Source organism: Serinus canaria, chromosome 1A (assembly GCF_022539315.1).
Source record: "Serinus canaria isolate serCan28SL12 chromosome 1A, serCan2020, whole genome shotgun sequence".
Classification (NCBI taxonomy): Eukaryota; Metazoa; Chordata; class Aves; order Passeriformes; family Fringillidae; genus Serinus; species Serinus canaria.
Window position 1 is genome coordinate 21,543,014 of NC_066314.1, and position 23,030 is coordinate 21,566,043.

The 23,030-nt window shown below is 37.5% G+C and overlaps 1 protein-coding gene across 3 annotated transcripts in view; it reads left to right on the plus strand.

The window, feature by feature from the left end:
* The window catches only part of CADPS2 (calcium dependent secretion activator 2), a 282,539-nt gene that overhangs the window by 131,573 nt on the left and 127,936 nt on the right, over nt 1–23,030 (plus strand). For all 3 annotated transcript variants that reach the window (XM_030238173.2, XM_050969712.1, XM_050969713.1), the window contains exons 7-8: nt 5,458–5,569; nt 15,553–15,692. In XM_030238173.2, the coding sequence (XP_030094033.1) occupies nt 5,458–5,569; nt 15,553–15,692 (252 nt within the window). The remainder of the gene's footprint in view (nt 1–5,457; nt 5,570–15,552; nt 15,693–23,030) is intronic.

Consider the following 23,030-nt stretch of genomic DNA (forward strand, 5'->3'; position numbering starts at 1 on the left):
TATTTTGTCTCTAATTACTATATCAACCCATGTACCTCTCTCAGCAGCAGAGAAATATGGTGAAAAGACTGTGGCTTATGGTTAAAGATGATCTAACATCAAATCACTGCAGTTGCTATAGTAAAGAGAGTGAGTAGGTAAAAGCAGAAAAATTGTTTAAACAGAGGAAAATTATATGGTAAAATGAGAGCCTGAAGAGGCAGAATTAAGGTTTTTTTAGACTTAAAGTTGGTACTTTGAGAGGTATCCAGTATGCTACATGGGCTGCAGCTAAAAGTACTGTGAGCTCACTGCAGTAGTTAGTGTTGACATTATTGTTACTTTCAACAGTTTATCTAGCAGTATTTAAACAAACAAAAAGCAACCATACTCTAATGGTAGTTATTGAATATAAATATTGCATGAGATCTATACTTGTTTTTTCTAAAATTTTGCACTTCCCATCTAAACACTTTGAGCACCAAAAATGTTCACATTAACAAGAATCATTGGACCAGTACTAAAAAATCTATGGCTCCTCCAAAGGTGTGGAGGTGGTTGGTTTTTTGTTTCCATCATTTGCATACATTTGCTAGCTAAAACTTATGCTATTACAAACACAAAGCATTGCATTTTAATTTGCAGTTGAGATTTACTAAAGGTACACTGTTTGCAAATACCAATTTCATAAGATAGATGAATTAATTTGCTTGATCTTGCATCCTTTCTTCCATCTCTCCTTCAGGAGCTCCACAGCAGAGCAAGCTGTAAGTAAATTATCTGCAAAATACTTTTACTCAAACAAGATCAAAAATGGCACAAAGGAATTGCTTCTCTTTTCACAGAAAGCCAGGTTTCAACCTACAGGTTCACTGGTAAAGTAAAAGTCAGCTGTAAGATTTATTTTGAGGCAGAAAAGATTTCAGTTATTGATGTTGAAAGTTAAAACATAAAGAAGAGCAGCTTTTTATTATTCAGCATTTGGATTCTGGAGACCACATTGTTAGTTCCTATTTAATACAGAAAGTAGTTCAATTAAACAATTTAAAAGTTTTTGTCTTGTGAGTAATGTGAACAATGTTTTGTATGGTGGTTGACTTCAGTATCTGTGGTTCAGAAAAAAATCTTTCTTGGAATTACTGTATTTTTTTTTTTAGGAGAAATATCAGGGTGCAAACCCTAACTTGGCATTGATTTGTCTGACCTATACATAGCAGCTTAGCTTTTAAATTTAAAGGAGATGTTCTTTCCCAAGAGATTAAGAAATGCCAGAACCAGAAATATTAATGCTTTAATAGGGGTCAAAAAATGCGTTTTGCAGGCAACAAAGTTGTTTTGGAAGAAAAGAATTAAATTTTTGAGAAATCAAGTGGATGCAATTATCCTAGCACATAAAATCTAATAGTTGAAACAAGAAATCACAGTAACGGTGATCAAGATTTTCATCAAGATTTTCATCATTTTCATCATGAAACCAATCAGGTATTGATTTCATTAATTATTAGGTATTCTCCTAACCTCTTTCCACCATTAAACTCACTGGCTCCTTGAACCAGATATATGGATCTAGAATAAATATCCAAAAGAATGGTGAAAATGGATGGAATTTTGCAGTGGAAATAACAAGTGATTCAGTAAAATCTTATTTATTGTCTAGGAATACTGTATTTACAATCTTGGCATTACAGGTAAGATTGATGCAATTTAATTACACAGTTCTTAGTCCCAGCTGGTGATAGGACAGTACCTTATTCAAAGTTATTGTTTGCCTGTATGTTGTAATGAATTTTGAGTTGATCTGTATGCTGAAAATCTGATATCATTTTTTTACTGTCAGATATAGAAGCTGAAAGTGTGATATCCATTTAAATGGAATTCGGTTAAAATGAACTATTATTCATAAACAAGAAGAGTAAACAAATTGTTGGCTGGAGTCTGGCCAGCTGTCATAAAAGAAGTAACCAGGGGAGAAAATAAAGTTGAAATCTGACAGATCTTGAACACCTATATAATTTCAGAACAGTAAAGAGTATTTCAAAATAGGCAAGCTTATGTACACCTGCATGCTTTACTCAGTCTTTCCTTTATTTTGGGTCATCCTTAATAAATACTGAGTTCCTGGTATCTTGTTATGTTCATGGCACAATCTTTACAGATCAGAATTTTATTTCTAACAGAACTGAAGTTTATTAGGAGGTGTTGACAGTGCAAACTACAGCCAGGAAGGCCATTCTTATTGCTACACCTCGTTTCATACCGACAAAACAAAAAAATGCAAATTGCAAGTCGTTTTTAACATGAGCATTCATGCAAGTTAGACCACAAGCTGGGAGTTTGGATTAGGATGTCATTTCTGACTTCTGCTTTAATTGTTGCCTGATGTATTAAGAGTATGCATAATAACATAATAATGTGCTTTTAAATGTACAGCATGTAGATGAACTCAATCTATCTAGATAAAGTCAGTTAGCTTGGAGTATTGGGTGTCTTATGTTATTTCTTGGAAGGAGCAAACTAAAATCAACATGATACCACTCTTTTGGCTGCTGATTTCAAATTGTATGAATTCATACCTCTGCAAGAACATGAACCTTCAAAGAAACAGGACTTGTGTTCTAGTAATACTCAAGGAACAAAAGGATGATCTAAATGTACTTTGCTGTTATATTGGCAACTGATGGGAACATCAGATGCCCACAGGTAAGTGTGTAAGGGATGCAATCTTGGATTTGCCTTTTGTAACAGAACATGATTTCTCATGAGCTCTTTCATGAGGAATAGTATTAAGACCCAGTCAGTAAATTCTGTGATCATCAGCTCTGACAGATAATTCATTTCCAAAGAAATGTTCATGAGAAGTTATGGGAGTCTGCTGAAGTCCCTATTGTCCAGGAGCATGCAGATCAGTGCATGGAATATCTCTTCTATGAACATTTAGCTTTAGGAATTGATTCAGACCATTCTTTTTCAGCCCAAGATTTTTACTTACTGCTGCAGATGGAACATGGGATGAGAGAAGGATGTCAGTCAGGGCTGGTGATCAGATTCAGTGGTAAAGGTGATTTCTAGTACTACATAAGTGCCAAGAACAGATGGATGACCCCATGTTGCTCCCATTCTCATCAGTCTCTCACTGTGCCTCTAAATTGGAGAAGGAGCAAATTCTCTCAGGCTCCCTGGGCAAGGCTCATGTGTGCTCCATTCCTGCCAGCCATGTCCTGCAGAGATGGAGCCTGGGTCTCCAAAGAAAGCTGCACCACTTTCCAGGAAGTTCTTTGAACTTGATGCCAGGGTGCTCAAACCCCAGCAAGTGATGAAGCCCATACCTGCTGCTCAGCTTGCAGCAACTGAGTTGCTGCAGGTGGCGTTCTCTTCCTTGAATGGGCTGGGGCTGTTCCCTTCAGTCAGCATGGCCTCTTTCTCTTCTCTTCTCTTCTCTTCTCTTCTGCTTATCTGTAGCGGCTCGTCGATGTATAGGAGCGGAGTGTTCTAGTCTCTTATCTTCTCTTCTCTTCTCTTCTCTTCTCTTCTCTTCTCTTCTCTTCTCTTCTCTTCTCTTCTCTTCTATTCTCTTCTCTTCTCTTCTCTTCTCTTCTCTTCTCTTCTCTTCTCTTCTCTTCTCTTCTCATGAATTGGTGCTGGCACTAGACTTTTGTAGAGAGGGTTTGGGTTTGTTTTGTTATTTTAATGGGAGTCTCTCTTGGGTTTTTTGTGTGGTGCTGTCCAATATGGCATGCACAGTTTAATGCCTCTGGAAGCTCAGGGACAAACAAACCTAACAGCTGAGAGAGAGGGTGCAGCTATCAAAGTGCTTGGACTGTGTTTCCAAATTCAAGGCAGCATGCTTCCTGAATACTGCGGTCTGGAGGCTAAACTAAAAATACAGCTATGTCATCTTTTATAAAGGTGCTTTCTCCTTGGAAATTTCATTTCTGTATTGTGACAAAAACTACCCCTGGCACCACCACTGGCAAAGTAGTAGTGCTAGGCACAAGCAGTAGTGCTAGGCATTGTCTTATTCTGAAGCTGCCACATCCATCATCAGATCATAAGCAGGTTTTCTCTCACTCAGGAAGGTAATTTGTCAGAGTTCCTATTTCTATTACCACTATGTGGTGTGCATAGCTTTGCTGAGGCTAAAGCTATGCACACCACAGACAGATTAAGCATCTATCTAACCTAGTCAGAGTGAGGAAGACAGAATTTAGTGCAAAATTCAGTTAATTTGTGGTGAACCTCACTTTCAGAGTCAGGCATGTTCAGCCACCTGTAGGACTGGTTTATACAGAACTGCTGCTTCCTTAAAGCTTTTTTAATTTTGATTACATGTTATTTCTAGACTTTGTCTTGAAGTCTGTAACTCATGCTAATTGAAGCATTTTCTTTTGCCTAATAGGTCCCTTTGCTGGAAAATTGCTATTCTATGTTCACATTGCAATACTGGAGAGATTGTGTATTCTTGAATGTAAATGAAAATTGTTGCTTTTCCTAAATGAGGACCTAAGATTTTGGCTTGTGTAATACATCCTTTTATAGAGCATACTCTTAAGGTCATCTGTTTTCTTTATTTTATTAGTTTCTGATAATTGTAATATCACACACAGTGGACAAAAGCAGGAGAAACTGGAGCTGTGCTTACTTTTTGCATTTTGTTTATACCTACCAGCATAACCACAATCAGTTTAATCACTTAATGCAATGAGCTCCATGTGGTTGCCCAGGATAATGGAATAGATCATTGAACCTTATTTGTGTAACTTTTGTTTTTTGTACCACTGACACACAGGGAGGAGGGGGGGAACCAAATGTCTTAACTGAGATAAGAGATTAACGACTGGAAGTCTGTCTGCCTAATTAAGGTTCTCTAAAAGCACAGAGCCTTGTGGCAGTAATTATTTTGCAGAGCCATAGTCACTGTGATAATATTTTTTTCTTATTATTTGCATTTGTGTTTACGTTTTCCTACATTCTAAGTTGTAAAATACATAATATAAAATATAAGGCTTTCTCTACCTAAGTCTCCTAATTTATTCACACTGTGGTTGCCTGAAGTGAATTGAGACATGGTTCTTTGCTAAATTAATTTGACTGGTGTGCAGAAGATAGTGAAAATGTTTCATAGAAAATAGATGTCTCTTTATTTGCCTTCTTGCTTGGTTCTTTTTTCTCTATGAAGATATCATTTCTGTTCTTTGAATTTTGCCATTAAAAATTTTTGGATTGATATTTTATGACAAAAGTCATACAGAAAAGCTCTGACTTGTTTTATCACAGAGAAAAGCCATTTTTTCTATGTAGATATTTGATCTTGGATGTTCAAAAATGTACCTCCCTTTTCTTTCCCACCCTCCTCCTACTAAAGCTTAAAAATTAAATTCTAAGAGTGCATTGATAAATATTCTACAAAAAGATTTAAAGTCCTGTCACTCTCAAGCCTGTACTCAGGCCCAGTTAAGTTTTGTTGGTTTTTTGTTGCAGATGGGGAACCCAAGGGGATTTCACCACTACTCACCCTCGGCCTGTTGTCAAAGTAAAACTCTTTACAGAAAGCACCGGGGTGCTGGCACTTGAAGATAAAGAACTGGGAAGAGTGAGTATTATGTGCAGAGAAGAGAAAAATGTGAGAAATGATGGGTAGAAGTGTGACTATTGATAAAATGTGCCATAAAATGGTATAAGGCCTTCATTACCAGCCTGTTCTGCTGTGGCTCTATCAAAAAGTGGTTTTTTAATATAAGGGTGGCTTTTACCAGTGTTCAAAACGTGGTAGGTTGACTTAATTACCTTTCAGAAACTTACATCAGGCATCCATGGTGGTTCTCTTGGTCTTATTTAAAGCATTAATTTCTACGTGACATATCGGTGCTTTTAACAGTTCAAATTAGGAGTGAAAGGGAGAAAGGTAAGACTTGGCATGTAATAAATGCAGCAAACAATGGGGGTAAGGAAAGGGAGGACTTAAGTGGTAGAAGGATGGAGCAGAATGGGAGAGAGATAATATGTGAGAGTAAAGTAAGAGCTTATTCTTGTACTCCGTGAGCTTTTCCTCTGTTTTTGTGTTTTCCCTGTCTTGGCAGGATAATCTGATATTGGCTCAGTTAGCCAGAGGACGGTGCTGATAATGCCAAGGTCGTGGGTTCAATCACCATATGGGCCATCCACTTAATAGCTGGCTTCAATGATTCTTCTGGGTCCCTTCCAGCTCAGACTACTCTGCAAATTCTGGAAATTTATCCTTCTTAGGCCAAAATCAAGAGCCAGAGGGTGCAATGTATCATAGAAAGAAGAGGGTAGGGTGAATGAGGCATAGAGGGTCTGCAAATCTCCCCCTCTTCTATTGAAATTTTCCCCTCTGACACATAGCACATGTAATATAGCTCACATTTTAATGTTTAGTTCTACAGTCAGAGTCCTGGCTGTTTCTCATTCAAGCAAGCACAATTTTTTTGGAAGGAGCAGGGCTCTTCTACACTTGTGTCCTCTGAGCACAGGTAGTTATGCTAAGACATGTCCCATGCATTGTGTCACTTGTTAAGGTCAGGGCTGTATCTTCAGAATTACCTCTTGTCTCATCTCATGTCCTTCTAAGGGGCTTCCAAGGTCACTTGGTCAAGGTGTAGGTGGGATCTGCATGGGGAAGGTTCTCGTGGGGGTAACAGCCTGGCAAGAGCCAGGCAGGCAGTGTGATGGGCACAGAGGTGCCACAGGTGTGCAGCTGAGCAAACCAGTCACCAATGTCTGGATGCAGAACAATAAAGGAGACACTGAAAGGGTGAAATTGCAGGAGCTGCATGGTGTTACTAAACACAGAGAAGTTTTGTCTCTTGCACAATCCTTTCAAAGAAACAAAAGGGAAGTCAAGTGCCAAGGTGAAGAACAGGGGAGGAGGGGCTGTGTGGTCACTGTGAACAGTAGCCAGCATACTCATTGCCAAGGAGAAGAAAAGAAGCATCATCAGTATAAAGAGGCTATGTATCACAGGTTTTAGCAAAATTCTCTGTTTCTGCAACCTCAAATAGCCAAAGTTCAGGTACCAGCCTTGGCCTGCTTTCTTACACTGCAGCTTTTCTAAGTTTCTAGGACAGGAAATTAAAAAGATTTAAAATTTAATTTTAAAGAATAAATAAATTTCAAATGTAAAATATTGAATAGCTTTTTCCTTACTTGTGTCCTGTGGCCACAGATGATTGGTTTGCAGGTTTTTTACTCTTTCCTCTCCCTGCACACTCCTGGCTGCCTTCTGATACATCTATGTTTGTCAGCTGGTCAAAGCAGTTTAAAGAAAGTGTCTTTGTTGGGAGGGGTGAGGGAAAAGAGAAAAAAAAAAAAAAAAACCAGGTAATTGAGAGGGGACAGTGACCTCAGTGCCCTGTTTTTGGAGTCTGACCCAGATTTCCCAGAGACAAAGCAAGATCTCTAAAAGATGAGGCAGGGAAAAGCAATCATCTGTTTCTGATTCTTACTTTCCTGGTATTCTCTTGCTTGCTGTTATCAGATGCTCTGAGATTTTGCAGTTTGTACCAGAATAAGCCTATTAAAATAATTTCTTTTTGCTGTTTTTTTTCGCCTCTTGTGAAAAAGTATAAAGGCCATCACCTTTTTCCCCCTTTTATTAAAGCTTGTGCTGAGATTGGGAATAGCAAAAAAGGAGTATCCAAGGGATGCCTGGATACTGGTTTTCTATTTTATAATACACTCCTGATTTACCAAAAATATCCACATCCTTGCCAAAGAACACCTTCTGAGAAAGATAAGTCAGTAAAAGCTAAACCTCCCTCAATGCCTGTGTACCTGCCCATGGTCCATAGCAGTGAAAAATAACACAAAAAGGGCATGTTGGCTGTGCAGTAGCCTGTTTGGGTGTCTGTCCTTCTGCGCCTCCCAGGTCCAGTAAAACCTGTGATTGCTGTCAGACAACTTCCAGCTCATGGGGTTAGATTCTTAATTCAGGAGAAAAAATAAATCTTCCAACTTACTTCTCTGGTTTAACCTGAGTATTTGTGAGAGGTGGTTGCTAGCTTCAGGGGAGACTGGGAGAAGATTTGACAGAATTTTTACAAAATAATTTGCAGTACTATGTACTCTTGTGGTACACATTTTAGCTTTTAAGCTCTTCTTTTGTTGGTGATGTCTTTGTTTTCAGGTCTGAGAGGTTTAAATTTAAGTAGCATTTGAAAATACGCGGGATCCCACTGGATAAGGTTAATTTTTATAAAGTTTGGCAACTTTATGCATGATCATTACTATGCAGTGACTTGCAGGAGTCCCATCTGATCCAGCTAGGTTTCTTATCCTTGGAAAAAGTCTGAAGATATTTCCTGCTGGTATTTTTCCTGTACTTAATAATTCAACTCAAACCTACCCCTTCTGAGGTAGGCTTACTGTGGACATTAATTTTCATCTGTCAAATACTTTCTTAAAAGTGCATGTCTTGACCTGATACCGCTTTTCTACATTAGTGCAGCTTGCATTTCCAATACCTTGCAGTTATCCTGAAGGTTTTGTTCTGTTTAATCTATAATTAGAAATAGAAGGCAGCATCAAGTTACATGATTTGAATTTTGAACTTCCATCACATACCGAAGGGTTTCTTCTGCCACCAAGGGGTCATTTTTTTAGGAAAAGAGATCTAAGGTATGAAATATGGAGCCAGCAAAGGTGTCCCCAGTGCTGCAGAGGAGAAGGTGTTTCCACTGAACCCACCAGTGGATGGTGATGTCTCTTATCAACTTAAGATGCAGACCCTGATATCAGCAGGCCCCTCATTTGCGGAGAAGACACCGCTTGTTTCCAGGAGTAATTAGCTCATGGGGGAGCAGAGGGGATGCAGGCCAGTGCTTCCAGTGGAGAGGACAGAGCATACTTGCAGCTTTTTATACTCCATGTTTGAAAACTCAGCCTTACAACCTCTGCTGTGGAAGCCACCAGGTCAGCACAAGTGATAGAAGGGCCGATGTCTGTGCTTAACATCTTTTCCCTTCAAAGCGTTTAAGATGTGGTTAACTGAAAGGAAGTAATAATTCCTATGTCCCTTGTCTGATATGGCTGTCTTCCTCCAAAAATACCAATAAATCCAGTTGTTAATCCCAAGAGAATATTTTGCTTGCTGCAGGATATTCTTCTGGTTTCCTGCTGACCACTTTCAAACAAAAATAAAACTTGACCTTTATTCTCTGTTCTCCATAAACTGGAGAACAGTTGTACAAATTCAGTTTTTCACTGAAATTGAAAACAGAGATGTGTGCTGCACGAAAGTGGAAAGGATGATATTTGGATTTGGGTTCTGCAGAGCATGAGCTTTTGGAGTGGTGTGTCTGTTTGTGCAGACCTCTATATACAGTGAATTGAACCCCTGACTTTAAATTCTAGAACGGGAAGCAGGCTGCATCTTTGAAGCTCAACTTATTCTAATGAGGAAATGTTAAGAATTTACTTTAGTCAAATATCTTTGAAATTTGTGGTACAGATTTTATGTGACTGATACTGATCTGGCCGCTTGAATAATTTTTGTAGGTGCATATGGAAGGTGGAATTGATGTTTGCATTTGTATGAGCAACAGCTGAGAAAGTGTGAAGAAACCTTCAGAGTTTGGTGTAACTACTTCTGAAAAAATCAGCCTGGTGTTTTCTGAAACACAGGGATCTGACACCACTTTTGCTTGTTCAGAACCTTGTGTATAAAGATGTTCAGACCTAGTAAGTAATTCAAAGTGACAGCCCTTGTGCGTGCTTAGCACACACGTGGATACAATGTGAGAGCAGCAGGTGGTGTTTGATCGCTGATGCTTTTTAAATATAAGAATATTTCAGCCTTGTTGCTCTGACTATTCAATTAAAAGAGAACTATTGTCTCACAGCCTGCTTGTCACAGTCAGCTGCAACCAGCAATAATTATCTGTGCAGCTATGCTTTTTGGTTTTCTTTCCTTTAGTGGTGTTACTCTGTGTTTGATTTAAAATTATGAAATAGCAGTACTGGCTAGGTACCTTTACTCACAGGATTGATGGGTTTCTGAATGTGGACTGCAGTGGGCATGTTGTTTATCATCTGTGCCACATTCAAAGAGCCCCTGAGCAGAGACAGTTTCATTCTGTGACTGTTAATTTAAAGCCTGCCATGCTGGGGATTGTGTTTCTCCATCGCACTTTGAAATTGCTGCAGTTTCTCAGGCCTGAGTTCTTTCTTTTTTAAGTTTGGAAAATTATAAGAGATTGCTTCCACTCCTGCTTTGTCTCTTGCTCCCCAAGCAGTTTGCCTGTCAGCACTCTGTGATGTCTGAGTGTTATTGTTTCCATTCTAACAGGGAAGTTCTCAGTAGCTTCTTTGAGGGTGTCTCTCATTGAAAATGCTTGAGATACTTTGCATTCAGGCCTTGTCTCTCTTAGATGTGGGGGAGAGGCTCTTTGGGAAGGACTCAAAGACTATTTTCATCAATTGCTAAGGCCTGTTAGGGTTAGTGTTCAGCCAGCACCATCAACAGAGCTTGATTGTATAAATTGTGAAGTCTACCCAGTTCTTTTTCATCATCATTATTCTAGATAGCTCTCTCACCGCGTGCCTGTTCAATTTCTCTGTTGTTTTTTGTTTCTTTTTAACCACCTGTTACCCAAAGCCTTGTCTTGGTGTTTCAGCCATAATGCAATCATAGCCAAAAAGCAAGAGATCACTCAATAGGTGAGATGATGGAGCTTCCATAGAAACCTTATAAACTCCCTCCAGATCGAGCTCTTATTAACCCATTCCTTAGGGGTTCCCAAGGTGATAAATTTTGTAAGGGAATTACTCTGAAGGGAGACATCTCCTTTTCCCTTTTTTACCTCTAGTTTTGAGTCTCTTCTTTATCTTCTTTTTCTTCATCCTCCTGGCAGCAGGGTGTCATGACTTAATGCTCAGGGAAAGTGAGTGCAGTGCTGTGCTTGGCAGGCTGCTGCTGGGGCATTCGACTGAGCTTCCTGTCACACTGACAGAAGCTTCTGGCTTTCTGACATGAGCCAGTCTTTGGGAAAGGGGCTGACAGCCCAGAACAGCTCCAAACTTCCAAGTAAGGACAGAAGATATCTTGAGAAGAGTCAGTAGACTTTTCTTTCAAAACCAGATGTCCTGTAAATGAGGCTGGGGCCATTTCTGTTCTGAAGGAGCTCTTCAGGCATGAGAGCTTTTGTCTCAGAAAATTTTCTGGCTTTCCTGTTGGAGACTATGGAGTTTGAAGAAAGGCTAGGAAGCTGGATGCCAGAAGCAGGAGCAGCTCTATGGGGTATCAGGGCACAGGGCAGGGTTGGGAGACACCAGGGCAGCCCCATGCATCAGTAGCATCCCTGGGGATGGGGCTAGGCTGAGGTTTGGTTTGCTTTCTGTCGATGACCCAAGCTGCTTTATGAAGAGAAGACTGTGGAAGGCTGCCTCTTTCTTTTCTTTACAGTTCTGTCTCTGCTGAAGGCAAGATAACGATTTTCTGCACTAGCATGCTAAACATCACCTGCCTCTTCAGCCAGGGCATTGAGATGCAGATCTTCTTCACTTTCAACTCTTTTGCTTGTGACAGTGAGCCAAAACTCAGCATGGTCGGCTCAGAATTACCATGATTACCAAGGTCTGGTGCCCAGAGTCTAAGATCTCAAACTGTGTCTTAGATCATCCCTACCTGAAAAGTCTTTCTCATCTCAAATACTTGGGTCAGAAGTGTGGGTAACTCCATCACCTGGGTTCAGCTGTTGGATATCATGGGATTTGGTGGAAGTAGGGGAGTTGGAGCATCCAGAACGTGCGGACAGAAGTTGGCTGACACGCAGCCACAGGTGTCAGTCAGCTGGGGGACAATGTGGAGAATATCTTGACTCTTGATTTTTCTCGAGGTCTTGCTATTCTGTTTGCCTCTTGCCTTTGTGAGTCCCTTTTGAAGGCTGCATATTTTTTTGACAACAGGACAACTGCATCCAGGAATGGTTACCTTGATATCTTTATCTCAACATGGGAGTACCAGTAGGAGATACTTCAGCACAGTGCTTTTGACTCTGAATCTTTTGCTCAGTTATCTTCTCTGAGAAAGCAGGAATGCCCACAGTTTTGTTTGTTTAAGCTTTTAGAGTACTTTGGACAATTCAACCTTTCTTTCATACCTTTAAAAGAACATATGATCAATGTGCCAAAAATAAAATTAATAGTTGCTTGTCTGGATTGACTGTTTGGCTCAGGTGTACTTAAATTAAATTCTTTTATTGTAATCCAGCTGGGGACCTAAATAAATAATGGTATCACAAAATGGTGGTTTAGTTGTCAAGTGATATTAGCTTCAATGTCTTTCTACCTGTCAACTTTTAAGGTCAAGAGAGAAACACTTCTGGTCATTTACAGCTAAGAAACAATATTTTGAGAATATCACTTTGCACAAATGCCTAAAAGTGATGCTCTATAATATTTAAAATTTTTGTGTTTATTTTTCATCCAGATGAGGAGGGCTACAAAGTGAACTTGGCCCTTTTTCAGTTACAGTGTCTTCTGAGGAAATGTAATGCTAGATATAATTGGAACACGTGGTCAAGTGTTTTTTTAATGATTATGAGATGATTAAATTTACTGAATTATCTCAACCCACGCTGTTCTGATACTATTAATTTGCCTTAAATGAGTTGAAGCAATGCAATGCACAGCAGCTATGTTTGCTATGTAGCTTTGTAGTCATTAATAGTTCGTTATACTTTTTAATGTTGATTACCTATTAGTATAATTAGTATATAGTATAATTAGTATATTATGGTAAACACTTTCCTATACTAAAAACTCATAATGCTCTGTGCTGCTGCTGAATAAACTACCATGGTGATATCCACAGGTATATGAGCAATAAAATAAATCAAAATAAAATAAAATAAACTTCAGAAATACATGGTGTAGTACAGAAATACATGATTCAGTAGGAATTCTATTAAGTTTATAAAAGTTCCAGGCACAGTGAGGGTATCCTCTAGGTGATTCTTATATCTGCCAGAGAAGACATTTGAGTTGATACCATTTCATTTTTTAAAGTAGATTATGAAAAAACCAGAAGATTTAAATCCTTAAGGAAATCTGAGACAGAATAACCTTGGGAAATTTCTCCACGGACAATGGCAATGACCTTAAACTACAGTGTTCCATAGTGGAGAGAACGCTTTTAATAGAAATTTCAGCAATTTTTTATTTTTCTTATCGAGGAGAACTATCCAAGTGTTTTGGTTTCAGTGATTTTGTGGGAGCTTGCATCTTGCAGCCACCTGATGCTGTGGTACACAGTAGCTCTCAATGCCCTTGAGGGCCATATTAGTATGAAGGTTTTTGCAAAGATAATTAATGCTTGTCAAATGCTTTGTGTGTGTTTTTGTGTAACAAAAGTTTGATTACAAAGTTCTTTCAAGCTCTTGTTGTTTAAAGCTGGAAGGCATGACAAAATATAATACAAACCCAGCACAGTGCATACTCAAATAGTCTGACAGATACTTGTTCTTTGTGAGAGCTTTGAAATTGAAGCTCCATAATACTCCTTTTAAAATTCAGAAAAGGAATTGTCACTACCACAGATATAAATTAATCATACTCTTGTCTACTTTTATTTTCATCAGCATTCTAAAAACTCAGGAAGTTGACAGGATGAAAAATGTCACTTGAGATGCATGAGCTGGAATAAGCTCTTACAGGACAACAGGAGCTGCAGACTGTAGAAAAGGAAAAATTCTTAGCATCACCTACAGTACTGTGTGAATGCCTAGTAATTAAATGCAAGGAATGTATAATAATTCTGCTTATATAATCTTGCAGTTAAAGGGATAAATAAACTAATTTCCCCCTTGATACATCAGAATGGAAAGATTTCCATGCTCGTTATGTTTTTAAATGTTATTTAAGGAATGCCTTTTACTCAGAATAAAAAACAGAAAGAAGGAATAACTCTGTTATAAGTAGTGGTTTCTGTGTATTTGCAAAAAAAGAAAAAAAAGTAACGTGGTTTGCTAAAATCAGAATGTACTGATTCTTCTGCTATGGCTTTAAAAGGTACTGAATGTACTCAGTAGCTCTGACAGGTTAATTCTTCCACTGGTTTTACAAAGGTTGCATATTTGAATAGGAGTGATGCATCACGTTCCCCTGCTTGACTGGAGCTCCGATCTTAACAGAATGTGCTTCTGCAAAATATTGAGATGAGGAACTGAAGGCCTTCTACTTACACCATCTTTCAGATGATTAGATCTGAATGACACTGTTGTAATATTTTTGGCTAATAACATCTGTTAGATTTATACTTGCTTGGACAGTTTTGCTCAAATCCTTAATTTATCCTTCGTAGTAACACAGAGGACAATATATTGCATTTTTTATATTTGACACAAGTACTGAGTGTAGGAAATTAACTTCATGGTTAACATAATGTTTCATTTTATTTTTCAAGAAAGGGAAGATGTAAAGAATGATGCTTTTTAGAGTGTTGTTACTTTTAAAATAGTAATGGTAATTCATGGTAGTTGTAATTCACAACTCACTGAATGTTATGAAAGTCTCCCAAGCAGTATGTTTAGAATACTTTAGAGTCTAAATTCTAATATTTTAAAATACTTCAGAGTCCAGATTCAAAAGCAGTGCTTATAATAAAAATGAAAGGAAATTATGTTTCAGCTGCATTTAACTGCTAAACAGGTAACTTTGGGTAAGAATTTAATGAAGCAGTAATTTTTCATTGTACTGACTATAAATGGATACACTTTTTGGATGGCAAATAAATATTTAACAATACTAATAATTAAAAATAATTAGCAATAATAATAATATTTTATTATACTGATAATATTTTATTTATTGTGACTTACACTAATCTAAAATTACTTGTTAATAAAAGTTTCAAGAAATTTATATAAATTTTCTAGAAATTAAATATTTAAAATTCAATGGTTTGAGGGTTTTTATGTCTATTACTGTGGATTACACAAAAGGTTTGTGTCTTATCACAAATGAATTGGTCATAGTATCTTACACTATTACATTCCATTTGCAGCAAAGGTGCTTTGGAATTCATCTACAATTTCTGTGGTTTTTTACTAAAATTGACTTTTATTAATGCTGTTGATCAAAAATTGGAGACAGTAGCAAGACATTCACTTTGGTTATCTTCTCTCAAGCAGTGCCACTACTGAGGGCTGATTCGTTGCATAACACTCCAGCAAATGGCTTCAAAAGGGTTTCCAGCAGAGCACTGAATAATGTAAAAGTTTAGGCTCCTATTTAATTGTACATGACCCTTTTGAAATGCCAACTGTTCCTTTAAAAAAAAAAAAAAAGTTAATTCAAAATGTATTAACAGGAGGAAATGTTATTAACTCATAATATGAAAATACCCATTTGAAAGAGAGGGAAGGAGTTAAATTTTGAAATTGGTCTGTTACAATGAGATTGAGTCAGCTCGTTTATTAGATTTAGGAAATATTTTTTAGTTATCTTTTGTACTGGAGGAGATGCAACAAGAGTCTTCACTGCTTAGATGTTTCCATTAAAGACTACAAGCTGCTTTTTTAATCAACTTGCTGAAGTTTTTCTTTTCATGACTTGCAGGTTGTGTTGTATCCAACGTCCAATAGCCCAAAGTCTCCTGATCTGCATAAAATGATAGTTCCCAAAAACAGCCAGGACAGCGACCTGAAAATTAAACTGGCGGTGAGAATGGATAAACCACCTCACATGAAGCACTGTGGGTGAGTGTCCATTTCCTGGCTGTCGCTATTTTATTGTTTTGTCTCACTGTGCCTGTTTTTTAACAAAGTATCTAAAAATATTTAACAAAGTATCTGAAATCATAAAGTTTGTAGAACATTGTAAACATCTAAAACATTTCCTATGCTATGGTATTGTGTTATATCTTCATTTTATACAAGAAGTTTGGACTAGTCAGGAATGATGTTCATTTCAGGTGTTCAGTGATGTGTAATACAGATGACGAGCTACCTCTGAAATGCAGAACTAAGAGTACAGACTCATTTAGATACTGGTTTTGAATGTTACAATTTATGGCACTTTAAAAAAAATATTTAGGAGAAACATATTTTTCCATTAAAATAGGATTAATTCTTAACCTGAATAAAGTGGTATTTGCCGCATAATCTCCCCTTCCTTTCTCTGTCTGCTGTATGTCTTTCTCTTGAAAAAAATTTATGTATTAATGCTGGTTCAAGGATGTTTTTCTGTCTAACACTGAAACTATGTGGAATAGATTATTCATAAAGATAGCTCCTTTAATCATCTGCTGCCACTATTCCTCTGCCCACCTGCAAAAACAGGTGGTATTGCTGACAGTAAGCAAGTTTGTGTCTTTTGTTATAAAGCAATCAAAAGAATCAATGTACTGTCCATGCTATATAGGTTTCTTTTTAGTCTCCTCCTGTTTGTATTCTGCCCATTGTACACAGGCAGTAATTGCCAAAGTTTCCTATGTATTATGCTTCCTTTAAAAAAGCAACCAAACTGACTTAAGTTTTACCAGAGTGTTAATCAGTTTGGCTCAAATTTCGCAGGTATCCCTCATTTTGGTTTGGTGAAACTTAGACACAAATGATTAGGACTGTAACAATGGGATTTGTTGCATGGAGACCTGTGGCTGGTGACCAGGAACTCTGAGGAAAGGGAGGGAAACCAGTCATGGAGTCAGTGGGGGACTGGAGCTACTGTGCTTGGAGACTGGAGCTGAGATGAGAAGACTTCAAAGCAGGGCAGCAAATTCATAAGGGAAATGGGATAATGTAGCAGGAGAAAGCAGGAAGACTTGGGTGACATGAATAAGTTGGAGTAGAGAGCAGAGATAAGTGTTTGTACTAAAGCATGATGCTCTTGTGTGAGTCCCCCCTTCTGCCCCATTCATTTGCACCCACCAAACAGCTGTGAAATGGTTTGCTGCTGGTGGCGCATCTTTGTCCAGATCCAGCCCAGCAGTGTGGATGCAGTTTCCTGCTGCTGGAGGGTGTTCAGCTGCTGCAGTAGTGCAGGATGCAGGGGGGCACGGTGCTTGCTGCCCACCCTCTTCAGCAGCCTTGTCAAAAGGCAGCCACGGAGGCAGGCTGACTTGAAGCACATCAGCAAAGAATGATGTCCAACAGGTTCATCTGCACATGACCTGGTTCAATTGCAAATTTCCACCCTAAACACATCAGGGGTGTTGTGCTGCCATGCACCTATCCCAAGCATAGGGAGAAGTTCCCATTTTTGATCAGGTCACTGGTAATGTTAGGGTCATGCTGTCAGAGTATAACGTGCGACTGGATCCAGCAACAAGGAGAAAGCTCCAATGTTTCCTCTCATCATGCTCCTGTGTTTCCCCAGAGGCTGTCTTGGCAAGGAGCTGTTCTTCTGGGGTCTTCAGAGGTCTTTCCAACCTCCCCAATTCAGTTTTCCATACTGGTGTATATCAGCAGTCTTGTCTGACCATTAAAGAGCCCTATCAAATATTGTTGTCAATAATTTAGTTCAACTATTTTCCCTTTTGTCTGCTGCTGATGGTTGCTTCCTCAGATTGATTTTGAAAACTCATCTCCTGGCACTGTGATTTACTTCTACATTTTACTTCAGAGTCATTGCTGTGACTATTCTTCAGGCAGATACTGTAGTTCTTCCCACCAAAAATGCTCTAGGTCATCATTTCCTTCTCTTTATAGCTATTAGCTATAATGATTATTACCTAGACACTTGTTAAGGAAAGTTAGGTCACCAACAGATGTGTGGACTTCTCTCCTATTAACATATGTGAAATGAAATAAAAACTTAATAATTCCTTCAATAACCATTGAAGAGAGTGATGAGATTCTGTAGGAAACACTGGAGCTGCAGTGAGAGGAAGGAAAAGGTTATTTATATGCAGGGAAAAGAACACCTGCAAGCAGAATTGTTAGTGTGTACAGTCAGGAACTATTAATGTTATGAAGAGCCATCATCCAGGCACTCCCTGCAGCCTTCTCTTGACTTCCTGGGTAAGGATAAGTATGAAGTGGTCATTTGCTGTTTTTTCAAGAGGGATTCCCATCTGCTTCAATACGCATGTTAAAGCTGCTCTGGTTCTGAACTGATGCTGTGTTATCAGGGAAATCTGCATTTGTGAAGAGACTGGAAACATGATGGATGATGGGCAGTGTCATCAGAAAGGCAAAGGAATATTTTGCAGTTAAAATAGTTGAGGGTTGCTTGAAAGAAACTGGCTTTTATGCCTATTTGTGCTGCACAGAAGGACTTCCTTGTAAGAGACTGAAATGATTCCACCTGTAGTAACTGATGGTATGTTATTTGTTTCCTGTGTCCAGTTTGATAAACTGGAATCTGATTTCATAGAGCTGCACCCCACTAGCAGCTATTGGCTGAAGTCAGTGGAAATGGGGCTTTAAATATTCATTGTGCTGTTCAAGTCCAAATATCCTAAAAATTAATATCTGAAGCCTAAAACATTTAGTATTTTAATTGTTCTGTTTTCAGGAGGGTACTGTTTTCGAGGGAAAACAGTACCACCTCCCAGGATCATACACATATGAAGGTGAATCTAGGGAAGCATCTGGTAGAAAAGGTTCCCACCCTCTGGAGGAGCTGCAGGAGTGGAAGCACTGTCACTTTGCTCAGCCAAAGGCTTGTGCTCTGCTGAGCAGGGTAATAACAGTGCCAGGTTCTGCAGTTCCTTGGAAAACCTGCACAATATGGAAATTCAAGTCTCTCTGTAAAGCAGGGTTTGTGTAAAACATAATGAAGGAGGCCATAGGATAAAGTGCTGAAGAGCTCAAAGGCAGCTGCTACTATCCTGAAAAGTGAAAATTACAGGGATCTCTTTTCTTTTCTTTTTTCTTTTCTTTTCTTTTCTTTTCTTTTCTTTTCTTTCTTTTCTTTCTTTTTTTTTTCTTTCTTTTCTTTCTTTTCTTTTTTTTCTTTTCTTTTCTTTCTTTCTTTTTTTTTTTCTTTTCTTTTTTCTTTTCTTTTCTTTTCTTTCTTTTCTTTCTTTTCTTTTCTTTCTTTCTTTTCTTTTCAAGGAACAGATATAAAAGGATGACAGAATGTAATCATCCTTTCTCCTGGAATTCCATCATATCAGCAAGTAGAATTTTACAACCTTATAACAGACTTCTAGTGCAGTTAGTGTGTTCAACCCAGCTAAGTTCTAATTCTTCACTGTATTTTTCAGAGTCATCTTATGCCTTATCCTTAACCAGTGTATGAACTAGACAACTTACATTTCTGTATGTCAGAGTTAACAAACTATCATACAAGATTTGTTGTCTCTCATAGGAAAAGAAGGCAATCTCTTGGCATCACATGATGTTTTTTCAGTTGAGAATCTCAAAATTTATTCAGAGTTGAATTCAAATGTTATCCTACAGTCAATTGCAGAAGGATGGCTTTTAGTAGATTAATACTCTATCTAAGATAATTACAGTAAAGGACAGGTTTTTTAAATATGGGAACTGTTCCCAAATACTTCAGGTTCTGCAGGGTTGGCAAAACCCACAGGCCCAATATAATGGTTGTTTTCAATTTCATCTCCTGAGAAAATTTTCTCCTTTTTAAGACTGACTTTACTTACACACATAGGGGATATGCTGGAAGACTTCAAAACTTGTCTTGCATTTATGCTTCAAGAATATTCAATTCTACAAATTGTACTCAAGACACAAATAGTATTCTGGACTGCAGCACCTTCAAGTCATGTTCTCACTTTGATTTCCATAGTCATAACCAAAAATTATACTTTAAATTAGATTATAAAGTTGGGATTTTTTATTATGAATTGTAACCTTTCTAAGACCAAGAAATAAAAATCTTTATGACTCAACACTACTGAGAATCTCAATTGCAGTTCATTTGTACTTTTCTAAAAAAGAGGTTTATTTTTATGGACTCATTCATACAGTCAATCTAGTGTTGCTCCAATAATTTGACTTTTAAAATATTATTAATTAAACAATTAATGTTTTTTAGATGTAATCTCTTACATGCTTTAAAAAATGGAAGAATGTTATACACCTTACATATAAACATAATCTTATTGCTTATTTTACATTTTACATTTTTATTTTTGCATGAAAGGCTCTCAAAGTGGGAATTCACTTGACTGATAGATAATTATCCTTTTGTATCTGAATCTTGTCAATACATTACATGGCAAAGCATTCACAGCTAATCTGAGTCGTGACAAGGTAAATATCACTCATTAATGGGGATGTGTAGAACAGTTCCAATTATCGACAATTCATGATATTCCAGATTCCTTCTCATAATTTCCATTGTATTTACTTTCTCACAGGATGTTGTAACCTTTCCCCTATCTATAATTATGAGCACATACCAGATACTTTTAAAATCTCCTTTACTTAGTAAAGCAAACATTCATACAAAAGATTTTTTAACATTTCTATTATATTTTTTTCTGCTGCAATCTTGAATCTAAAACAAATCATCAGAGGAAAGAAGTCAAATTTGAGGTAAAAACTTCCTCTATAAAATGCTAAAAGCCTGTTTATTTCTGTTGAGTTACAATAGCAGCATTAGGTAGGTACTGTTTGCTTCAGAAAGGCTCAGTTGGATCTCTTTAATTCATAATTATATTAGGGTTTAAAACCCCAGCAGGACAGGTTAATTGACTCAAGATATGTGGGTTACTCTAAATATCTTCTCTAATGCATGGGTGTTTTTTGGTGTGCCTTTGCACATCTGCGTGCATTTAAATCATGCATTATTTTTAAAAGTAGATTGAGTTGTATCTTAGCATAGCCTAGTGGTTACTAAAAGGTATTATTCTGTTTCTTCCAATCTAGGAATAAATAAGGAATACTGAGATGTTTTTTTAAAGCTTGTTTTAAAGGGATTAGTAATGCTCAGTGCTCTTACCACAAAAAAAAAAAAAAAGAAAGAAAAAAAAAGAAGGAAAATAAATAATAAATTTAAATGAAACTCTTACTAACTAAACAGCCTGAACAGAACAATATTACTAAGTGGTACTATTAGGGTTTGACTTCCAAAGTAAAACATTTCAGCCTCGTTCTTGCCCTGAACTTTTTTCCAAGATTTGAAGGGCAAAATTCATCCTTTTATGTTCTGTTCTGATTTCTGCTATGACAGGTTGCATATGGAACTGATATACATTTAAGTTCTTAAACTTTTGTATTTGGAATAAACATTCTACAAGCACTTAGAATTTTCTCTCTGCCTCTCATCTATAAAGAAAGCATTTTGGTGACTTCTTTAAAATTGTAGTCTCCATAATAATAAAGAATCTGTTTATAATAAAAGATAATAATAATAAAGATTTGTTTATTATTGTATTTTGAGAATATAAAGATTACCATTAATTTGCTAATGTTTTAATTTTTTTTTCTCTTTTGCACTTGAAATTGGCTGAGATATTCTTAGGAGAGCATTTATAAACAGTAAACAAAATATAATTATTGATTCCTGAATGTGACTGAAGAGTCACATTTCTCCTCCTGCTGCTGCAGTTTCAGAGCTAAAGGAAATCTGTGAGACAAATGCTCTGGTTAGCAGTCTTCTAAGATGTAGAATTGGAGGATAAGTAATTTTTTCCTCTGTCATATATGACATTTGTCACACATCCTTAGAGAGGAAGATGAGTATAATCTGGTTTGCAGCTGAGTGAAATGAAACACAGGAATAAAAAGAGATACCCAAGGTCACGGGCAATTTGGTGTGAAAGCTGAGCATGGCACTGGGTGTCTGCTGGCTTCTCAGTGGTGGGGCTGTTGTGTGTGCCTGTCACCTGGATAAACCTCAGTCACTGCTGCTACTGAGCTCCTAACTCAGCTGAGAAGAGCCACGGGGGCACTGAAGCCAGCCAGAATGAGGGTGGTGCCAGCTCATACGGCTGTTTGTCTGGGATCACCTGGCAAAGAAGGGCGGGATGAGAAAGAGAATTACCTTTGCAACTTAAAGATGTGTAATCTGGGTTTGAGCTGAAGATAAGATCTGCTCCCACTTTCATTATTTCAGAAAAATATGCAATGTGAATATATTGAAATTACTCTATTGCAGCTCTGGGATACTTGTACAGATAAAGATGTCAGGAATACAGTCACACTTCTCTTAGCAAGTGCTGCAAGATCCCTATCACAGATAAGCCTTTATAATTTGAAATGCATCAGTCCTTAGTCTCTGAGCCAAAACATACAAATATGTCAGAATAACTAAAAAAGTTGTTTTACCAACAGTAAAAAGATGAAATAGAAAGAATTTTTTGCTAATTTAAATCTTCAGGTTTAATTTTTCTTAAATGAATAGGTGTAGAATTGCTTCAAAGTGAAGGAAAGTGTTAGAAACTTAATAATACTTAAAGACTTTTCCAACATCTTAGAACATCCTTACTAATGCTTGGTATTATATGGTAATATGAAGCATAGACTTCTTCAATTAGTACTACATTCTGTGAGATAAAACTTTGTATATTACTTTTCAACAGTTACTGAGAATATGTTTCTCCTTAATGTTTTTCTCCTTTAAAAGCAAGAGCGGATTATCCGAGATTAGTTTCGCTTTTTCATTTCTTATCAATATAGCCTAATTTCCTGAATCAAGTGTTAAAATACTCAAATAGTTACCTCATTGCAGCATGTCTTCATCTACATATGAAAACTCTTCTGGATCCCTTAATGGTATTTCATTTTTCCAAGTTTGTGTGCTGCATATCTGGTTGTAATCATAAAAGTCAGCGTAGTAGCACCATCTAGCTTGCTGTTTGCTGCTGTTGCATTTCTTCTTAGAGAAGGGTAGCAGAGTAATGGCTTCAGCTACTGCCTCAAAGGGCAAAGTTCTCCTTTGTCCTTTGGTAGAATGCTTTTTTTTTTGTTTGTGAATTCAAGACCAGGAAGCATAGGAAAAGTCAGATGGAAGCTGTTGAGTTTGTTTGAATTTTGCGAGCTTTACGTAACATCAGATAGTTTGCAATTCTTTTCTGGTCATTAAATCATATGGCCTCACTATAGCAGCCAAAAGCTTTAGGTGTTTAGGCTATGTAAGCATTCTCTGAGTTTTCTCAAAGCAGCTACTAGGTAGGGTGGAGT